This window comes from Argentina anserina, chromosome 3, assembly GCF_933775445.1.
Source record: "Argentina anserina chromosome 3, drPotAnse1.1, whole genome shotgun sequence".
In the NCBI taxonomy this organism is placed as follows: domain Eukaryota; kingdom Viridiplantae; phylum Streptophyta; class Magnoliopsida; order Rosales; family Rosaceae; genus Argentina; species Argentina anserina.
This window is the reverse complement of record NC_065874.1, coordinates 24,904,167-24,923,742: the sequence shown is the minus strand read 5'-3', so window position 1 is coordinate 24,923,742 and position 19,576 is coordinate 24,904,167. Positions and strand designations below refer to the sequence as shown.

Genomic DNA, 19,576 nt, shown 5'->3' with positions numbered 1-19,576 from the left:
TCAAAGAATGCATGCAGCAAATTAATAAGAAGAGGTAAGAAAATTCAAACAAGGTTGCAACAATTAAGACTCTTGCTGCCTCCCTAATTCAAATGAAGAAATTTGTGCAAAAGAAATCAGCAATAAAGAAGGAAGAAGATATGCAATTAATGTCCAATCCTTATAGAAATCAGAATTCTGGCAATGCAGATCATCCAACTTTGACACGCTCCCCTAGACAGCTCACAATGATTCAAAAAATGCATGATCTATGGATGAAAAGCTATGAGAGTATATTTTCAAATGCCGTTATAATCAGCTTAATATCTATTTTCTAGTGAAAGTTATGGTTAGAACAAGACACAAAGGTCAGATCTGCCGAATTGAGAAAATCTAGGAAACCTCAACCAATTTGGTTTCAACTTTGTGGACTTTGTTGCCAGCCTCCCTTGGGTTTCTTCCTCTATATATATCACCTCATTTCCACAGAAAAACATGATCAACCTTGCTCACAAGACTAGCCAAAGCTCTGCCTTAAACACTACTCATCATCCTCATAGTCATTCAAGCCAAAAACACCATCTTCCTTTCATTCCATTCGATCCAAAGCGCTGCGTCTAGGATTGCGATTCAAGTTGAAGCTATGCTGCTTTTTTTTTTGATACCGCTAAGGAGATTTACAAAGTGTAACTCGTTACTTCTTCACTTATGTTTTCGGTTTGGATTCATTGTGTGATGTTGTGCTTCTGTTTCTGGCTAGTTCCGAATTTGTGGAATACTCTCATGTAGTTTACGATTTTACAAGATGTTATAAAGTAGTTCTGATTTTATTTTCTATGATTTCTATGTCGATGTCGTGAGTTTATAATTCAATGATTTAATGATTCTCTTTCTTGTGCGTTAACTATATGTGATTCAAGGCGATAAGTTAGTTTTACATATAGGATTCTTAAGTGTTTTTGTTAACTTGTTAAAATAAGTGACAATGTTTGACTTGTTAGTAATCACTAGGAATTAACCATGATCAGTTCCTTCTTGTGTCGAATTAAATAGGATTGTTGATCCTATTTGTCAACAGCTCCTATTCTTAGGTTCCATTTTTTTATCATAACCTTTTTCCTATTTATCATATCATGTTTAAGTAGTGGACAAACAAAAATATGGGTAAATTTATTGAACAAATAGAACTTCTTCAATGAACTTCTAAAATAAAAAAGGAAACTTTGATTAGATTAAGATTAAATAAATTTAAATTTTAAATAAGTTGTTATGTAAGATGCGCTAAGTAATTAGATAAGAAATGAATCAATGAAGTAGTAAGATTGAGAATAACATGTTACCTTGTAATTTGTAAGCGCTAAGATAGGATTACCAGACCATGTTTCGAGTTAGAGATGCGCCAAGTAACCTAGTTCGGCATTAGGTTGTTGTTTGTTCACTCAATACTTGTCCGCTAAGGCTCGATGTTTGCATAGGATGAGATTATGATTTTGAAGTTACTTGTGACATTTTGTTTGGTGATGTTTATGTGTTGGTTGGTTGATCACATGTATATATTAGTTTAGGATTTATTTTTATGTTCTTGATCCGATCCTATATCAAATCTTTATATTTTTTATGAATTCGTTGTTAAATGTTTGTGATTCTTTACCCTGGTTGGATCCCCGGTTTGTAAACGATACCATCTTGCTTTATACTACTAACGATACTTATAGGGTTAATATTGATCTCGAGTAATTGAACCGATCATTATCAGAGCGTAGGTTGCATATTTGGTGATAATTAGTACCACCCGGAAGTGATGGTCTCGTCTGCAGCGGATCCCCATCATATATTTTCCGGTATTAATATGTCTTTGGATATGCATGAGTGTTAGGTCTGGCCTTAAGATTAGGTATTCTGAGTCTGGTTAGTAATTGGATTGTGATATCCTTTTATATTCAAATCTCGACCAAGCCTTGATTGTGATTAGGTGAAGGCTCCATGAGAAGGTGGGGCTAGAGCTTAGGGTCGACCTAGGGGTCGACGCCCAGCTAGAGGCGGAGGCTGGGTTCCTCATGAGGAGGAGGAACCACATGTGGAGCAGCCTGTTCTAGAGATTGTCGTCCATGATGAGAGACGAGTCCTTAGACTGATCATGGATATCACTAGGTTGGCATCACCGATATTTCACGGAGGTCTCGATCATTTGGTAGCTGACCATTGGATTGAGAGCATGGAGACCTACCTGGATCTGGTAGTGTGCTCCGAGGTGGAGAAGAGGATGATAGTCACCTTCTTTCTAAAAGATGAAACTCTCGATTGGTGGAAGAGTACAAAGAGGACAAGGGATGTGTCCACTCTGACTTGGGGGGAGTTTGCAGATCTCTTCAGGGTTAAGTACTTTCCAGCTACAGTGAAGGAGGAGCTTGAGCTATAGTTCCTGGCACTTGAGCAAAGGAGTATGACAGTCAGAGAGTATGAAGCTCGCTTTGTGAGACCTATGAATGCTACCTCATTGGATCATAAGTTTCTACGGGGACTTAGATCTGAGTACAAGAACATCATTGATGCACTTTGCCTTGCTACCAAGGAGCGTATATATGAGAGTGTCATGAACTTGGAACAAGTGAACAAGCTCCATGAGAGTGAGGGAGTGCCTAGAGAGGTACAAGAGAAAGGGAAGGCTGTTGTTTCGAGTAGTGGTTCTATAAGTCCTAATGGTGGACTATGGAAGGAGTAGAGGACCCATCACCATGCTCAAGGGTGGCAGCTGCACCTATAAGTGCTACACATATTCAGCAGGTGACACCAGTGAGATGTTATACTTGTGGTGATTAGGGCCACCATTCTTCGGCTTGCACAAAACCTAGGAGGCAGGGATGCTTTAGGTTTGGTCAGGCAGGATACCTTGCTAGGGAATGCCCACGGCGTAGGGACAACAAGGACACCAATATAGGTAGTTAACTGTAGGGCAAGCAAGAGTGTTTGCCATTGGATAGGGGAGCATAGGAGATGAAGGTGCCCATTTTATTTGTGGCTACCTTGCTAAGTATTGTTAAGTGGTGCAAGTCATTCTTCCTTATCTAGTGTAGTATTATGTGATGTATCATCTATTGTGTGACATTGGAACATGTGACAATCTGCAATACTTATCTTACTGTGATTTGGAGTAGATAGTTCTTGTTTTCCGCGATTGTGAATCTGGATTACATATATGATGTGATTTTGGGAATTCTGCGATTGAAGCCACATCATGTCTCGTCATGAGTGTTGTCTGTGTTCTTGGAAAGCCATCTTTTAGTTATCATTGCTTAAGTCGATTAATGCAATGAGGACGGGAGTCTTGGCACAAGTGAGTTTGTGGATAGTGAGATGGCTATTACAGACGTTGTAGTGGTGTATGAGTAAGGTGATGTGTTCTAGGAGATACCGGGTTTATCTCCTCGGAAAACAGTGTACATTGTTATCGATGTGGTACCAGGTACCGCACTGATGTCGAAGGTTCCTTATTAGAAGGGACAAGATAAACTTAAGGAGTAGAAGGTTCAAATGGATGAGCTATTGGACCAAAGTTCATTAGACCTAGTGACTCATCTTGTGGGTAGAAAATAGGGAGGTCCAGTTAGTAGGGACTGAAAAGTGAAGTGGTAGGTGCAAATAGATTTTTTTCCTTCTATTGGGATCCTATTAAGAAGGTTGGAGGAACGCAGAGTGTGATACAACTTGTTGTAGTTATGCCACAGTCAATTGTACGGCTTGGTTAGATCAACAAAGCTCCATAGGAAGGAGGTGGAGTTGGTGAAATTGGTGTGGAGTCACCATATTAAAGGTGATGCCTCTTCGGAGTTGGTGTTGGATGTGAAGGTTAGGTACACATAGATTTTATGGAGTAGGGCACGTGAATTTCGGGACGAAATTCTTTTTAAGGGGAATATAATGTAATAACCCGAATTTTCGATTCCATTTATTTTAATTTCTCGAAAATTAAGGGAATTGTAATTTGATTCAATTATCATTCTACGTCTTCCATTTAGCCTTGGTGCGAGGTAGAATTGAGTTTCGAGAGGCAAAAGTGTGTTTTCTCAATGGTGCAGGGGGTAGTGTTGCATGTATTACATAGTTGTCATCGGAGGAATGAGAAGATGTGCAGTAGTTAGATATGAAATGTACACTATGTTAGAGGAGGAACGAAATGAGAATAATAACGACGTAATGGAACATAACGTAACCGTTTATTGATTGATAATGAGGCCTATATATAGGCATTACATAACCATAATCTCGTAGGATTCGAAGTCCTAATCTATTACAGAGATGCAAATCTATCTCTAACAGGAAATCTAATAAGGCTAAGACACACAAGTGTAGAATAATAATTCTCCCGGAACACTCCCCTTTGTGTCGCATGTCTAGGTTACATGGTGCACACATCGTTGCCTCGGTAAAAACATTGTTAAGTAAAATAAAAACCTCTTGGGTAAAAACAAAAGCTTGATCGAAGGGAAAAAAGAGCACAAGTCTACATTTGATAGCATCATGTGAGGTAGACTCCCCCTGAAGTCTACGAAACAACTCCTCCTGATTAGTGTCATAATCATGGAGTACAAAGAACAACATATACAACGTTCATTACATGCGTCTCAAAATTAGTCTTGGACTAATAATTAATTATTAATCTAGCCACACATCCTTAGATCATACATGATATACTTAACCAAACTTCGATCTTAGGAAACAAGATTGCATAACAACTCAAAACAAGAGTTTGCAATGAAAATCAGATTCTCGGGTAGAGTGACCTTCACTCACTTAAATGGTCACAACGTCTTCGTCACAATAGATATCAACGAAAAATGTTATGGAAAATAGAAACTTGTGGCTTTCGAATGACATAAAGTTCACAACCTAATTCGATCGGAGCAATTCACAGTGCTCTGTCAAAGTTGACTGACTTGCAAATTCCCAGACAGAACTATCATACTTTGCTAAAACAGCCATAACTCACTCAATACGATAGCTATGAACAAATAATTGGTGTCCCTAGAAAGTAGACATATAGACCTTTCCAACGTTACCAAATTCACCATATTTCATTAAGCGAGCTGTTATGTAGGTCTCGTTGAAGTTGACCTACGAAACTTGACAGATTCTAATTTGTAACATTCAATGTGTCTTTCACAAAAGAATGAGGGAATGTATCAATGAATGACTGATTTTAATCCGAGACGGAACCGTACGCATCTTCTACGGTACCAGTGTCGACTCCTACACCAAGGCGAACATTGATATTGCTGGAGCTGCTGGCGGCGTTGGTGTGGATAGGATTTGTGTTGGTTAACTAAGTGTAGAACTAAACCTATGTCAAAAGAGCAATACAAGTCCAATGACAATGCATAGGCGCATAGTTGATCACATCATAATAAAAGCAATAGTGTCCCAACAACACTAACATATATGAATCCATAACTCATTGAATCTCTTCATCATCTTTACTTAGACGGAATAGAGTCTAAAATTGGCTTTTATATGAACACGCATGGGTATAAATTCTTGCAATTGATTGTACTACATTCTCTCAAACGTCACAATCTGACTGCATAAGCTCTTCGTGGTCTGGAGACATTATCATATGCTGCAAATCAGTTTCCATATACACTACTACTGATCAAGTAGGGTAAAGCAATTATGTTCATAACGAGATAATATAACTCATCGTAGTCAATACTAGGATAATGAGACAATATTTGCGTCATAAGTCCTGCAAATATCGCATGACTTCATCTTTCTCATTACACTTATGAACAATTACTAATATAACAAGTCTAGTTCAGCATGTATTGATTCTTTCCACTTCGGTCAAGTTGCTCATCGTTGGTACTTTACAACGGAATAAGAGCATAAGCGAATACAACATCAAGCAAGGGAGATCAATCCATTAAACACACGCGCGCGCTGTATACAATCAATTTGTGAGATTTCTATTCTTCTCTAACATCAACAAAATGAGCATGTAGCATCCCATAAAAATTTAGTTGATACACATGTTTAGAGAATATCTTTTGATGATGGGCGAAATACTTGTGCCTACGCACCTCGCTTCTTTATGGTTTTTTATTCCACAGAATAATGGTCTCCCCCTCATCTAGTTAATCTTTGTGTTTTCCACCCTTGTTTTGTGGTGCAATACCACGGGCGTCGACAACACCACAGTGTACAATTGTCCCATCACCGGCTTCCTTCCCACTATCAAGGATGGTGCCAACGATGCTAGGACCAGGTCATATGAAATTCTCCCATATATTGAGAGTTATAACATTACCGGCACATCACAACATTTATGTGTGATCTCGTCACTTTCGCAATATCAATAAAGTCATTGAGTATCGAATCTTTGACTTTCTGGAGGTCGATAATGCGTTGCACTTTTGCTCACTTTGAGTAGTGCATGATTTGAATGAGACATAGTGCCACACCACGTCAATTCCTGGCGTTAAAACCGGAATGGGAGCATGCCATATCTCCCCCTAACGACGAGAAGTATGTCTCATCAAAGTAACAATATGCGGATATCGCAGGATAGAGATCCACGGTTGTAGATTGGAAATAGCGGACAAGTGTTGGTGATTCATAAAGCATAACAAACTAAAATATTTAAGCGTTTCAAGTAAACCCATTGAGATTACTACAATAGAGGCACATAAACAACTTAACCAAATAGGCGTTAGTGAAAAGAATGTTGTGATTGTATCCAGTGACCATCTAGTACGCACTAAACGCTTGGTGAGTTGTGGGTCTGAAACGAAGAAGTGTCGTTGCATGCAACATTACATATCTCCATACAAAGACCGGCATGTTAGTACCCATAACCAAGTCCGAGCTCTGCTAGATCGTTCAGTGAATGAACATGAGGAATAATATGTTCAACGACAATCCCAGTAGATATGCAAAACGAAATCATCAAAAGTCTTGGAGGTGTAATTGTGATTTTTGATTTCTCTCTCTCTCTCTCTCTCTCTATTTTCTCTTCTGACGGTTAGAGCGTCGTGCTGATAACGTGTTGGAGGAGGAACGAAACGAGAATAATAACGAGGTAATAAAACATAACGTAACTGTTTATTGATTGATAATGAGACATATATATATAGACATTAAATAACCACAATCCCGTAGGATTCAGAGTCCTAATCTATCACAGAGATGCAAATCTATCTCTAACATGAAACCTAATAAGACTAACACACACAAGTGTAGAATAATAATTTTCCGAAACATACAAATGGTTATTCATTTATAATATAAAAAAACTGTAAATAATTTTCTCGGGTTCTGGGCCTCAAATAGTGCCCGTCAGAAGAGAAAGTTTTAGGCTAAACCAAACAAGACTTTAAATGCTGCCACAAAACTTTGGCGCTTCTCAGTTTCTGAAAATTTTCACAAAAACCAAAGACAGAGAGAAGACCAAACGCTTCGTCACTCAACCGATGATGGACTTGGATCAACTTCTCGAACTCGACAACGACGACCCAGTTCTCAAACCCCTTCCTAAGAAAAGGTTGCTCCTTTCTTCCCTCTGGTACTTTGGGTTTCTTGTTCTTTTCATTTTCTTGTATGGATGAAGTTTGCTCTGTTAGAACTTGAAATTGCCTTAAATTGTCGGACTTGGGGTGAAAAACTGAGAGTCCAAAAGTTGGTATGGCTTAAATGTCGAGTTAAGTGTAGTGATTGTGTTTTTGTGAGTGATGTGTCTTGTGTTTGTGTTTTGTTAGGAAGAAGGTTATTGGGTTGGATGATCTTTTGACTGATTTCTACAAGGAAGAAGGCAAACTTGTCGAAAAGGCCGCAAGGAAGGCAAGGGCAGCGGCGAGGCAGAGGGATGATTCAGATGAGGAAGATGATGATAGAGAGGCTTCCCTCTGTCAGTTTGTTGATACATGCGAAAACAAGGCATATAAACTTTTTTTAATCTAATTTTTGCCGTGTTTTTTTTTTCAATTATTGTTTATTATGTGTTCTTTGTAAATGTTTACATGACAATTTGAGGTGTTCAATGCAGATAAATGGTATAGGTGGTAAGGACGATATCTTTTTGTGGGGGATATGTGTTTTCGGAGACCAGGTTTGCAATGGATAGATACAATGTCAATTGCATCACTTAGTGCTTTGCATTTTGATAATAATTGATATGAATTGATATCTGAGTCATTGGTATTGACTTTGCTATTGCAGAAATCACCACCTCCTGTAGCTTTTCCCGAGCTTGAAAGTTGCACAATCTTGCAGTCTTTCATGAATAACAAGCTGAATTCTGAGTTTGAGATCTGTACCGACAATGGTGAGTTAAACTGTTTGCATTCTATCAGTTAGTTCTGATTATTCGTGATGAACAGGATTTTTTTTTTTTTTGCATCAACTTAAGTTTCATTATGCTTACTGTAGTTTGTTAGAATCATCTGTCCTTCTATAATGCGTATCCATTCTTTTTGTCAGGAGACACTTTGCTAGAAGGGTTACTAGTAAATGGCTGGCTTTCAAAAGTGGTTTTTGCTAGAAGTCATGTGGAAAAGTCTGTAGCCATGTGGACCTTTAATTTGAGTGAGTTTGTTTCTCAGTTCTAAATTTTTCTTTGGTACATATGAAAATTGTCTAAATGTGTTTTCCCTTTTGTTTTTCAGTGGTATATTCATCAAATGAAGATTTGAGGACATCTGCTTGTGACTTCTGGTGTGCTATTCTCTCATCAAAAAATCAGGTTAATCTGATTTGTTTTCTTACTTGGAAGAAACGTTGAGTTTTTAAAATTTACAAAATGTGAATTTTGGTGATATATCCTAACCATGTTGGTCTACGGCAGGTTAAAATCGATTGGCTCCCTAGCTATTCTGAGTTAAAATTGGCTCTCAAAAACTATGGTTTTCTGTTCAACTCTTCCAATACCGAATATGTTCATTCCAGTAAGTTCTCTTACCCTCATCCAGTTATGCATGATTGTAAGTCAGAAAGGTGTCATGTTTCATACATAGGAACTATGCATCGATTTTTCTGTGGTAGAATTTGTTTTGACACGTGACGGATGGTTAAATCAAGTAGTAGTCTTTGCTTTCAAAATGTGTGTAAGAATTATGATGGCTGCAACAATGTTGATTTTAGAGCCCCCCATGTTTACTTGCTATATTTTCCTTGTTCAACCTTGATGTAGTTTTAGATCTGGTAAACAATTGATCTATATTCCGTTGGCCCATGCACCAATCCGGAAACGAATATATAAGTGTTCAAAGGGTTTACTATTCTTCTAAGGTGATCGATGCTATACTCCAGAAATGTGTTTTTTAATGTCTGCATGTTGTCTTTTTATCAATGAGATGAGTACATTTATAATGTTATTTATTAAGTTATGTCCTAATTTTCCCTTCTATATGGATGTATACTGATGTAATTTTCAAAAGGGGTATGCACAATATCCCAATTTGGCTTGCCTTATGATTACTGGTTTACTCATAGTACTTTAAAATTACCATGCAGATTCTGCTCGTCCAGGTCCAGCCCAGAATATTAGAGCGTTAATCAAGTATGTAACTACTTCTTGTCAAGTGAGGTAAGCGACAATGGAACACTAGTTCTAAAAGACTAAAAACGAATAACCAATTTCATTTTCTTGTTACAATCATGGCTCAAACAGTTGATGTAGATGTTGGCTGTTGTTGTTTTTTTTTTAACATATTGCTTATGGGTAATATTGTTGAAGGTTGATTTGAGGCATCTAGCCTCAATTAAGGTGTTTGCTTTAATTTGAGGCACTCATCCTAAAGTCAGGTCTAACTGTGAAGCTGATTCAGAGCAACTTGTCCCGTAATTCAATTCAAATTGGTTCACTCCTTTCATTTAATTAGACTATATCCGGAGCTTCTTTTCTTAATTTTTTTTTTCATTTGAGGTTGTTAGAAGTTTGCAGTTAACCCTAACCGATTACTACCCAGCCACTGCCACCACACTACTACACAAATAGATTACTACAAAAGATGGATGGAAACGTCTAGCTATGAATTTTCTGCTGAATCTATTTTCTCAGATCCCATCTGAATTTTTAGTTTCTTACCTTCGTTAGATAATATCTCTGTCCTTTTCTTTATCTGCTTCAGACCCTTTGGGTCACCTAAAAGACATTGACTTCTCTGTCTCTATAATAGTACCTAGGTTGAGGATCAAATGCCCATCCTGTCCAAGTATATTCAAAATTCTCATACTTTTTAGCAGAGTTTTGGTTTAAATATGACGGTAATCATACAAGTGCCATATCTAGGTTAGTGTATTTTCAGCCATAAAGAAGCTTGTGATTTTTTCTGCAAGAAGCGGAGGCTTCTTACTATTTGCTGTCAAGTATGCTGGGATTTTTAGTGATATAGGTTGATTGTTTGCCATTCGATCCATTGGTTGATTGTAGGAATGTCTGCTAGACACGTAAATTTTGCTCCACTTTGGAGAGCTCTATACCGATTGTAGAGTTTTAATCCTTAGTAGATACTGGGTAGTGATCTGCATGTATTTTTATTAACGAACTCGTTTCATTGATAGAGTGAACTAAGGGTCTTAGCTTAAGCTAGTGATGAAATTGCATATAAATAGTATCACTAGTATGTTTGCTTGTCGTTGTTTTATAAGGTTGTTGTGGTGCTTATTCTACAGGATCAAAACAGCTATATACTTGACCTCAGAAGCAGAAGAGTTGATAGAGATTATAACATATCTGTTCTTAGACCGCCAGCTTCAAGGTCTGTTTGTGCTTTTGAACGAATGCATGCAGTCAGCTATCAGTTACTTCACAGACGATGAATGGGAATCTAGCTGTGAGAAGATTGCAAAATCTCTTGCTCGCAGGTAATTGATTCTAATGATTGATCTCTTTTTGATTCACGATATGTAGTTTGATCTTAGTTTGCCAAATGTAGCGGTGCTAACTTGTTCTACGTTGAGCAATCAATGGCGTAGTGCACTTTTTGCTAATGATCTACTATTATCTCCTACACCGGTCCTCAGTAATGCTTATTGTTAAGTTTTCTCAGTGTGTGTATGTTATTTTATGTTTTCGCACGGACAAAATTGGTTATGGGCATATGCTATCTGGATTGTAATTTGGTGTCAATCAGTTTGACACTCTAACCTTTTAAATAAAGAAACCATAAAGTGATCTTTTAATGCAATTTGTTCAAAAAGATAGTATGCATACTTATGATATACTTTTATTTTCATATATCATCGTTATTGGTTACTAGCATTTTTGGATCAAATAGGACGCCAACTTGGAAATAACTGCTTAGAGTACTGTGTAATTTTCTAGTCTGCATGTTCTTTTCTGCGATGGTTAATACAGTAAAGTAAAAGGCAGAAACACGTAGAAGAAATAGAAAGAGACATATGAGCTTCACTCCGTCAATACTATCTCATCTTTGTTGCTGTCTACTTTTCTTTGGTTCTTCACCTCTAGGTTTGCTAATTGTGTGATATGCAGAATCCCGAAGGATGTGAACTGCTTAAGAATCGTAGAATGCATTTCGGGAGCCAATTATCACAGCAAGATGCTTAGAAGTGTGGTTGCCTATCAAATTCTTCATAGTTGTTTTGATTTTAAGGTAGTGTACCTGATTATAATTTTGTTGAATAATTGCTCCATGTTACTTCCAATTTTTTCCTTCTAAATTTCCCAACAAATAAAGTTGAGCTGCTTATAAGAAAAGACACTTCTCAATGTTATAAGACTTATGTGCCAGTGATATAATAAATCCGTTTTTTGGATATATTACTTATATGCACATGTTTATGTGATCTATTAGCAACATCTTGAGTTGTTTTATAGTCTTATTCTACGCTCAACCTTTAACTCATTTAGATATTCTTCAGCTAGCAAGAGCCTGCCATAGTTATTCCAAGTGATGAGACTTAGATTTCAGTTTTTTGTTTGGTCAAGTACTTATAGGTTGTTATCTCGACCAATTTGGTCAAGTATAATGTTTCGGGTTAAAAGAACTTGACAATGAACTTGTATTTTGTTGTGCGGGGTTATCATTTGCTATTTTATTGGTATCAATCATTGTTTTCACTTGAAAAAATGTTTACAAAAAAAAATCATGTAATGTACTAAGATCCATATGTGTGAAGAGCCTATGTATAAAAGCATATGGTCTATTCAGCTTCGTTTAAGCTTTCTTATTGAGTAGCTTATAGAAGTTTGTGTTTCACATCTTCAGTATGAGAGGTGAGAGAAAGCAAAACATTCATGTTGGCATGAATTATGAAAAAAAAAGTCATAATGTACTTGTATTAGAGTTCGTTGCCTGCATGTGTGTTGTTTATTAAATATCATCTTCTAATTCCGAATAATGTTATTGCTAGCTTAAAATGACTGCTAATATGGTTGCATCATAAGTGCATAACTCACTGTTCCCCGATTTGCTCCATCTCTTCAGGCCCGTGATGAAGTAGAGCTCCTAAATTTGCTAATCTCAATTAATGTGAAGAAAGACTGTGACTTCTTCATGCTGTATGTATACTTGGTTCTAGCTGAGAATTGGCTCTTGTCTGATCAACTGGGTGACGAGAAACAAGTCTTGAATGAAATGTGGCGTCTGTACTTACAAAACTGTTCTTGCCTGATCGCCAGTACAGATCTGAGATCTTTTGCCTCTAAGGTCTGGACTCGAACTTAATTTCTTCCTGTCCTTACAGTTGGATGATGTATTGAAAGACTTCTCTTCTTTGCAGGTTCGTAATAAGGCGTCATATCTTTTGCAAGGCACCATCACCAATGAAATATCATCAAATTGAAAGTAGGTATATCATCCACTGGAAACTAAACATAGTTTGAGGGCTTTTTCAGTAGTGATGCTTGATGGCTAATCACTATGTTTCATAAATTTGTTCCCAGCAAAGGGTAGTGATGGGAAGAAGCAGGTGGAACATCCCATTGATTTGTCGAAGTCAGTGATTTGCAAATTACTGGGATTTGTGTTCAAAACTAGCCCTTTTTCTGAGGTTGAACATGAACTTCCAGATGCTGTGTATTTGAGCCATAGTGGGTTTGCCTCTACTAGTAATATGGTCAATTTTGTAAATGCTTGATACTTGTTTGACAAATCCAATCTAGCAGAGGCTTATTCCCTACTATAATTGAATTCCTATATAAACCCTAACTGGTGGGATTTAAGTTGCGTATTCAACAGGATTTGAATCTAAAACAATTAAACAAATGCCTTTCTGGCGTTACTAAGCAAGGTAGCTAGTTTTTTCCGTTCTCTCCATCTCAAAAGGGAAGAGGATTCCTTTTATCTGATGGGACGATCTAGTAGTGTTGAGTTGATGTTTACCCAAGCTTTAACCACATTAGTAACAGAAACTCTTGAATGACTCTTGAATGATCCCTGAGATCGTTTTATGTAAATTGACATATCATTGATGCGTTTGTACCACCAGCCGCAATTATCTAAGTTGTTACATTACTTGAATATGGTGCATCCCATTCCATTGTGCCTCCATCACGTGATATTACTTCTCATGTCAATAAATTTCTCAATGACTTTTCTAAACAACAAAACATAAACATTTACATACGAGTTAACAAAATTTTTAATATAAATATAGGTGTAACAAGCATGACAGATTCACAGACGTGGTATTGGTGATACAAGGTCTCATCATTATTTGTGTGTTAATCTTGATCTCAAGCATTGTGTCACTAAAACCTCATAATCTCACAAGATTAGATGAAGAAAAAAAAAAGCAAATGAGAAAATGGAGGCTTCGGACGTAGAGACATTCAAAATAAAGTACAAATAGCTCTATCCCAAACTTGAGCTTCGGAAAGCCGTTGGGAACCGAACCTCACTCCAAGCCTAGTCCTCTTCTTTTTCATTTTCTTCTGTTGTTGGGTTTCACACACACAATTTCGAAAGAGGGAAAAACAATTCAAATTAGGGTTTCTCTCCATCTTCGCTAAATTTTATACCTTCAAATTCACTCTCTTTTTCCTACTAATCCCCCAATTCCCGATTCTGGGTCTTCAATTTTGGGGCTTGATTCGTATGAGAGGCGCGGGGAATGGCCACACGAACGTCTCTCAGCACCGTGGCCCGGCAGAAGCTCGCTGACGTCACCAACTTGCCGGGTCCTCCTCCGAGAAATGAAAACGTCGCCGAGGTTCCCATGGGTGATAAGGACCGTGTTGAACAGCTCACTAGGGTAACATTATCTCACTTGGGTCCTCTTCCATTTCCGTTAATTGTTCAGTTTATTATTCAATGGTTCATTGATTCTTAGTTAGTGTCTTTTTGGGTTGTGAATTTTGTGAATCTCAGGAAAGAATGGCTCTGTTTAAGCTCGTCACCGAAAGAAAGTATCCTTTTTGACGGTCTCTTGTTGTTGTTTTGCTTTACATTTTAGTCTGTCTGGTGAATGAGATTGGTCCAGTGAGAAATAAGAAATAAATGGATTGCCAGATTGATAGGTTCAGGTAATAGAAAGAACATATAAAGAACACCCATATGGAGAAATTGGGTTGTTTTTCCTTAATTCGGTTTGAAACAGTAAAATCATTGAACTGAGTGGCGCCGAGTTGCAGAAGCTGCGAGTTAGTGTTCAGAAGTTGCAGCTACAGAATTGGAATCTTGCCCGATCAAATAGCCAGATGTTAGCGGTATAGCTGCCCTGTTCATTGATTAGTGTCTAAGAGTGTTTTGTTGATGTAGTATTTATTTGGTTGCGTGTGGTATTTTACTCTACTTTGTTGATCTTGCAGGAGCTTAATTCAAGAAGAGATGCGGTGTGTTTGTCTATAACCGAAATACAGTACAATCTCGGTTCTGTCTCTTCATTTTATATGTATTTTATTTATCTGTTTTCTGTTATACTAGGTAAAAACGCTGCAGCATGAACTTCTATGCAAGGAGGCTTTACTTAAGGCAAAGAATTTTGAAATGCAGGTCAGTTCATCTTTGGATAGATAGCTCTTACATCACTGTCAAACTTGACGTAATGGACATAAACTATTTTACTTGTGTGCACTGTTTTTTTTTTTTTTTGCAATAAGAAACAATACTCCTGAACAATGGTGTATAAATCAAGCCTCGTATCTAGGTTCTTGATCTGATACTGAAGGAACACTCAACACTCTCACTATCTACAACAGTTCTTTCATTTATCCCCAATGCTTCACTTTGTATAGTTCCTTTGTGCTATTTTAATTAATTCTTTTTTGGTTGTCATTCATAACTAGGTGAAATTATCACCAATAAAGAAAGTAATACAGTAATAAGAAAGTAATACACTTTGCATAGTTACTTTGTGCTATTTTAATTGATTTGTTGTTTATTGCCACACATAATTATGTCCAACTATCACCAATAAGAAAGTAATACAATTCCGAACTTCAGATTTCAAAACCTTTTAACCAAAACCTTTGATTTGGAACTGGTAGAGTTCATCTCTGGCTTTGATTGCATTAATTATTCCGCCCAGGAGTAGAATGGAAACTTTCCCATACAGTGAGGATTTCATCAGCTTTGTTGTTCGACTTCATGCAAAATGAGTTCCATTTTTTAGTACTGTGTAGTACTTCTCTTCTTATGACAATAAAACTGAAAGATAATTAGAAACATTGTGCAGATACAGTTATCACCTCTATAATGCTCCTGAAACATGTCTTGCTCTTCGAAGTGTAGAGTAACATGGATGACAGAAAACTAATAATATGTTAATAATTTATTTGGTTATCTGATTTTAAGGCTGCCATTCAGAATACTTTTGTTTGATTCTTTGCAATTCTCTCTAATCTTTCAGGAAAATTTAGAGATAAACTGTCAAAAAGCTGGGTCTAAGGTACTTGAGTTAATCATTTAATTGGGAATCAGTATGTTATTATAGGCTGTTAACAGTTCCTTGCATTTTGTTACTGGATACCATTTTATACTCTATTTATGCTCTCTAGTTCAAGGAAGCAGATGAGGCAACTTTGCATGAAGCTGATGATGACAAACCACGTATTGGCAACAAGAGGCATGCAACAAGAAGTCAATGTATACTTTGATGATATAACTTTGTTATTTTGCATTTCTAGCATTTCCACTTTTGCATCCTCCATGTTAACATATGCACACAATTTCTTGCAGCTGTGGGTGTTTCTACTAAATTCCAAAAGGTCGAAAAATCTCTCACTCAACAAGGAAAAGAAGAGATGAAATGTCAAACTACTGCGTGCCAGGTACTTATGATACTCAGTAACAAATCTATGGGTGGTTAAAGGCTTCACAGCTACTTCATATAATTTAATTACAACCTATTTTTGTACTTTTTCAGCTCATCAAAGGAGAGGAGCCAGCTTTGCAGGACACTACTAAGGATGAAAACCAATGTGTTGGCAACAAGGCGCATGCAACAAGAAGTCAATGTATACTTAGATGATATAACCTTGTTATTTGCATGTCTAGCATTTCCACTTTTGGATCCTCCATGTTAACATATGCACACAATTTCTTGTAGCTCTGGGTTCTTCCATTAAATTCCAAAAGGTCGAACAGTCTCTCACCCAACAAGGAAAAGAAGAGATAACATGTCAAACTACTGGCTGCCAGGTACTTAAGATACTCAGTAACAAATCTACGGGTGGTTAAAGGCTTCACAGTTACTTACATATAATTTAATTACAACCTCTTTTTATACCATCTCAGCTCAAAGGAGAGGAGCCAGCTTTGCGGGACAGTACTAAGGATGAAAACCGATGTGTTGGCAACAAAAGGCGTGCTACAAGAAGTCAATGTAAAGTTGTAAACATTGATGATAAAAAGTTTTCATCTGAATATCTATAGCTTTTTTCCTTTCTTTTGCATCCTCCATAATAACATACATACTTGCTATTTCCTGCAGCTTTGGGTGCTTCTACTGCATGCCAAAACATTGAACAGAAAGATAAGGTCGAAAATAAAAGGTTAGTTGACAACTGGTCTTATGTGAATCAGCTGTCTCAATAGTCCCGCATCATATACTGATGAATGTAGAATTATGTGCACTCATTCTGTATGCTGTCTGCCTAAACATTTTGTGCCAAAAGAAATATTATAGGATGCACCTGTTGCTAGATTAGTTTGGTGCTCTACTTGTTAAGCTTAATTATTTTATCACGTGTAGAAAAAAATCTTACTTTCTATCTGAAGTTACTGTATGCTGTCCCTAATGCATGTTGTTTTTTGTTCAGGCGGAGTTTGAGGAGGCAGTCTTCTAGATTTAAATCCCATGAGGAAGAACAGATGGATAATTTGTTTGAGATAGAAGAAGCCAAATTTCCAGAAAATTCAATGCTTGAGGATGATCCCATTCCCTCCATTTCATCTATCAAGCCAGAAGAGAAAGAAGATAGCTGTGCTACAAAGAGTGGAGTATCCCAAAGATCCCCAATTGGAAGACCATTGTGCAAGGCAGTTAAGAAGGATACCAAATTTGCAGAAACGTTCATCCCTAATGGTGATCCCGCTCCTTTAATTTTGTCTACCAGTAAAGATAAAGCAGAAATCAGTGCCCCAAAGAGTGAAGGAGTATCACAAAGATGTTCAATTGGACGACCATTGCGGAGGGCAGTTGAGAAGGTTCAGTCCTACAAAGAACCTCCACTCAAAATAAAAATGCGAAGAATAGAATTACCAGGTCAGTGATTAAATGCTGATTACTTATACCATTAAGTTGAAAAGAGTTTTGTACAACTAGAACTCCTCTAATGCTTATGGTCGTGAACTTGTGATTACACTAATGTGAAATCTCTTGATTACATTACATTGAATGTCATATGAGAGATTTTGTAACTGTATCAAATTCTAGGGCGTTCTATTAATTTTTACTCATTGAAGTTGCAATTACTGTCATAAAAATAGCAGCATAAGAAAATTATCATCAGGAATGGAAGGTCTAAAGAATTAAAGGAGCAAGTTGGATATGGGGCAGCTTATGAATTCTATCTGGATTATGCAATTAAGGTATATTAAAACTCATGTAGCCTATGAATTCTATCTGGATTATGCAATTAAGGTATATTAAAACTCATGTAGTTATGTCAATTGCAAAACATATGCAATTTTACTCTCAATATATATTGGGACTCTTATTTCTCTGAAAGGAAACCTTCTACAGATTAGGTTGGTGGCCACAACACTAGAGACGATTGATAGTGGCATTTGACCTCTAACTCAAAACATGGAGCATTTAGGTATATTTTTTTTAAGTTAAGCTACAGTAACGTATTACTTCTCTTGTATTTTCCATCCATTATCGAGAGCAGAGCATATTTCATTCAATTAGATCACATATGAAGTAGGAAAAGAAATTCAACGCTACAGTAACTCTATAACATCTTGTATGTCTTCAGTTTTAACAGAGAGGAGACGAGCCTAAGACCTAAGATTACATCTCATTCAAGTTGCGAATGAATCTAAGGAGAGGCTCGGAATCATATGATTAATTAACCAATTTGTAATACGAATCTAGATTCAGTATAATTCTCCTTCAATATGGAAAACTGATATCAATTCTCCCACCAGGGATGAGGTAGCCCTCTTCCCTTTATTATTATTTTTTTATCCTCTTTCGTTTAGCTTTTATTCATTGGGATGAATATTAATCTCGTATTAAAACTTCAATCCATTGGGACTTCACCACAATCATGCTTCCCCTTAATTTGTGATGTGGGGATTAAAACTTCTCGGGCTTTTATCGTTCCGATTCCGGTTTTTTGTCAAGCTGCAATGGAATGGCTTCCCATTACAAGTGAAACCTGCTTGAAAGAAGCTCAGTCATTCAAAGAATGGGACTAATAGTTTACCTCTTCAATTAGCAACTACATCAACTTCGTCCAAAGAAAATCTAAGAGTCATGTGTGTGTGCGCATTTTACTCATTCAAGAAGTACCAGAAACTAGCTCTAAGAGTTGGAAGAACAAGTTACTCGATGACTGCAGCTTATATATAATTATATATACACATTCCGATCAATTAATATTACTGTAAGATGAAAATTGGAACTCATTCATTTTCATCTCAATTAAATTCTCTTAGACATGGGACATGCTACTTATTCTCATTTGATTCTGGCACCTTTTTTGGCTACTTGTTCGCCATTTTATTCTGGCACCATCCGTGGCTCAGTAACTTAAAAAAGTATTATGAAATCATTGAAGGTTTTGGCCTTCCCTACGAACTTGCCTTCTTCGGTTTCAGATTTCTTGCTTGGACCTTGGACCATGAATCTTAGTTTTCCTGATTCAACGAGTGGTGTAAGCTAACTTTACAAAGAATCATCCGCACCCACCTTATAAGATTTTACAGATTCATATTACGCATCACTATCAGCATGTTCTTGTAAAGAAAAGAAAGCATGATGATGAGAGACTGATGGTGATAGGGTGACACAGGCAATATGAATATCTGCGACAGACAAGTGAATCTTGAATCAGATTGCAGTGCATTTTATATAAGAGAGCTTCATCTTCTGAAGGGCTTGTGAGCTTGGAGCTAAGCTAATGGAGTATAGACGAAGACGACATGAAAGGGCTCCACGAATCCAAAGGCACAAACAAACATCTTTTTCAGAA

General features: G+C 37.1%; 2 protein-coding genes across 7 annotated transcripts; both read left to right on the top strand.

Annotated features, from left to right (window-relative positions):
- The first annotated feature begins 7,370 nt into the window (after positions 1 to 7,370).
- Positions 7,371 to 13,257, top strand: LOC126788005 (uncharacterized). 2 transcript variants are annotated; one of them, XM_050513949.1, is made up of 13 exons: positions 7,371 to 7,513; positions 7,728 to 7,905; positions 8,015 to 8,077; positions 8,188 to 8,293; positions 8,449 to 8,553; positions 8,634 to 8,710; positions 8,813 to 8,912; positions 9,481 to 9,553; positions 10,642 to 10,833; positions 11,465 to 11,585; positions 12,420 to 12,641; positions 12,715 to 12,779; positions 12,878 to 13,256. In XM_050513949.1, exons 1-12 carry the CDS (start codon positions 7,443 to 7,445, stop codon positions 12,775 to 12,777), a joined length of 1,371 nt encoding a protein of 456 aa, XP_050369906.1. In that variant the 5' UTR covers positions 7,371 to 7,442; the 3' UTR covers positions 12,778 to 12,779; positions 12,878 to 13,256. The 2 variants fall into 2 exon arrangements, with proteins under 2 accessions (XP_050369906.1, XP_050369907.1); XM_050513950.1 differs by having other exon boundaries at positions 7,431 to 7,513; positions 12,715 to 12,783; positions 12,878 to 13,257.
- Positions 13,258 to 13,913: 656 nt separating this feature from the next.
- On the top strand, positions 13,914 to 18,058 carry LOC126788167 (SHUGOSHIN 2). Of its 5 annotated transcripts, none has more exons than XM_050514133.1 (14): positions 13,914 to 14,187; positions 14,304 to 14,341; positions 14,533 to 14,641; positions 14,744 to 14,767; positions 14,859 to 14,927; positions 15,784 to 15,822; positions 15,932 to 16,019; positions 16,113 to 16,204; positions 16,300 to 16,390; positions 16,483 to 16,574; positions 16,671 to 16,758; positions 16,867 to 16,927; positions 17,195 to 17,640; positions 17,868 to 18,058. In XM_050514133.1, the coding sequence occupies exons 1-14, from the start codon at positions 14,047 to 14,049 to the stop codon at positions 17,870 to 17,872; spliced, it is 1,383 nt and encodes a 460-aa protein (XP_050370090.1). In that variant the 5' UTR covers positions 13,914 to 14,046; the 3' UTR covers positions 17,873 to 18,058. The 5 variants fall into 5 exon arrangements, with proteins under 5 accessions (XP_050370090.1, XP_050370089.1, XP_050370088.1 ...); XM_050514132.1 differs by having other exon boundaries at positions 17,865 to 17,878; XM_050514131.1 differs by lacking the exon at positions 17,868 to 18,058 and having other exon boundaries at positions 17,195 to 17,760.
- The last annotated feature ends 1,518 nt before the right edge of the window (positions 18,059 to 19,576 follow it).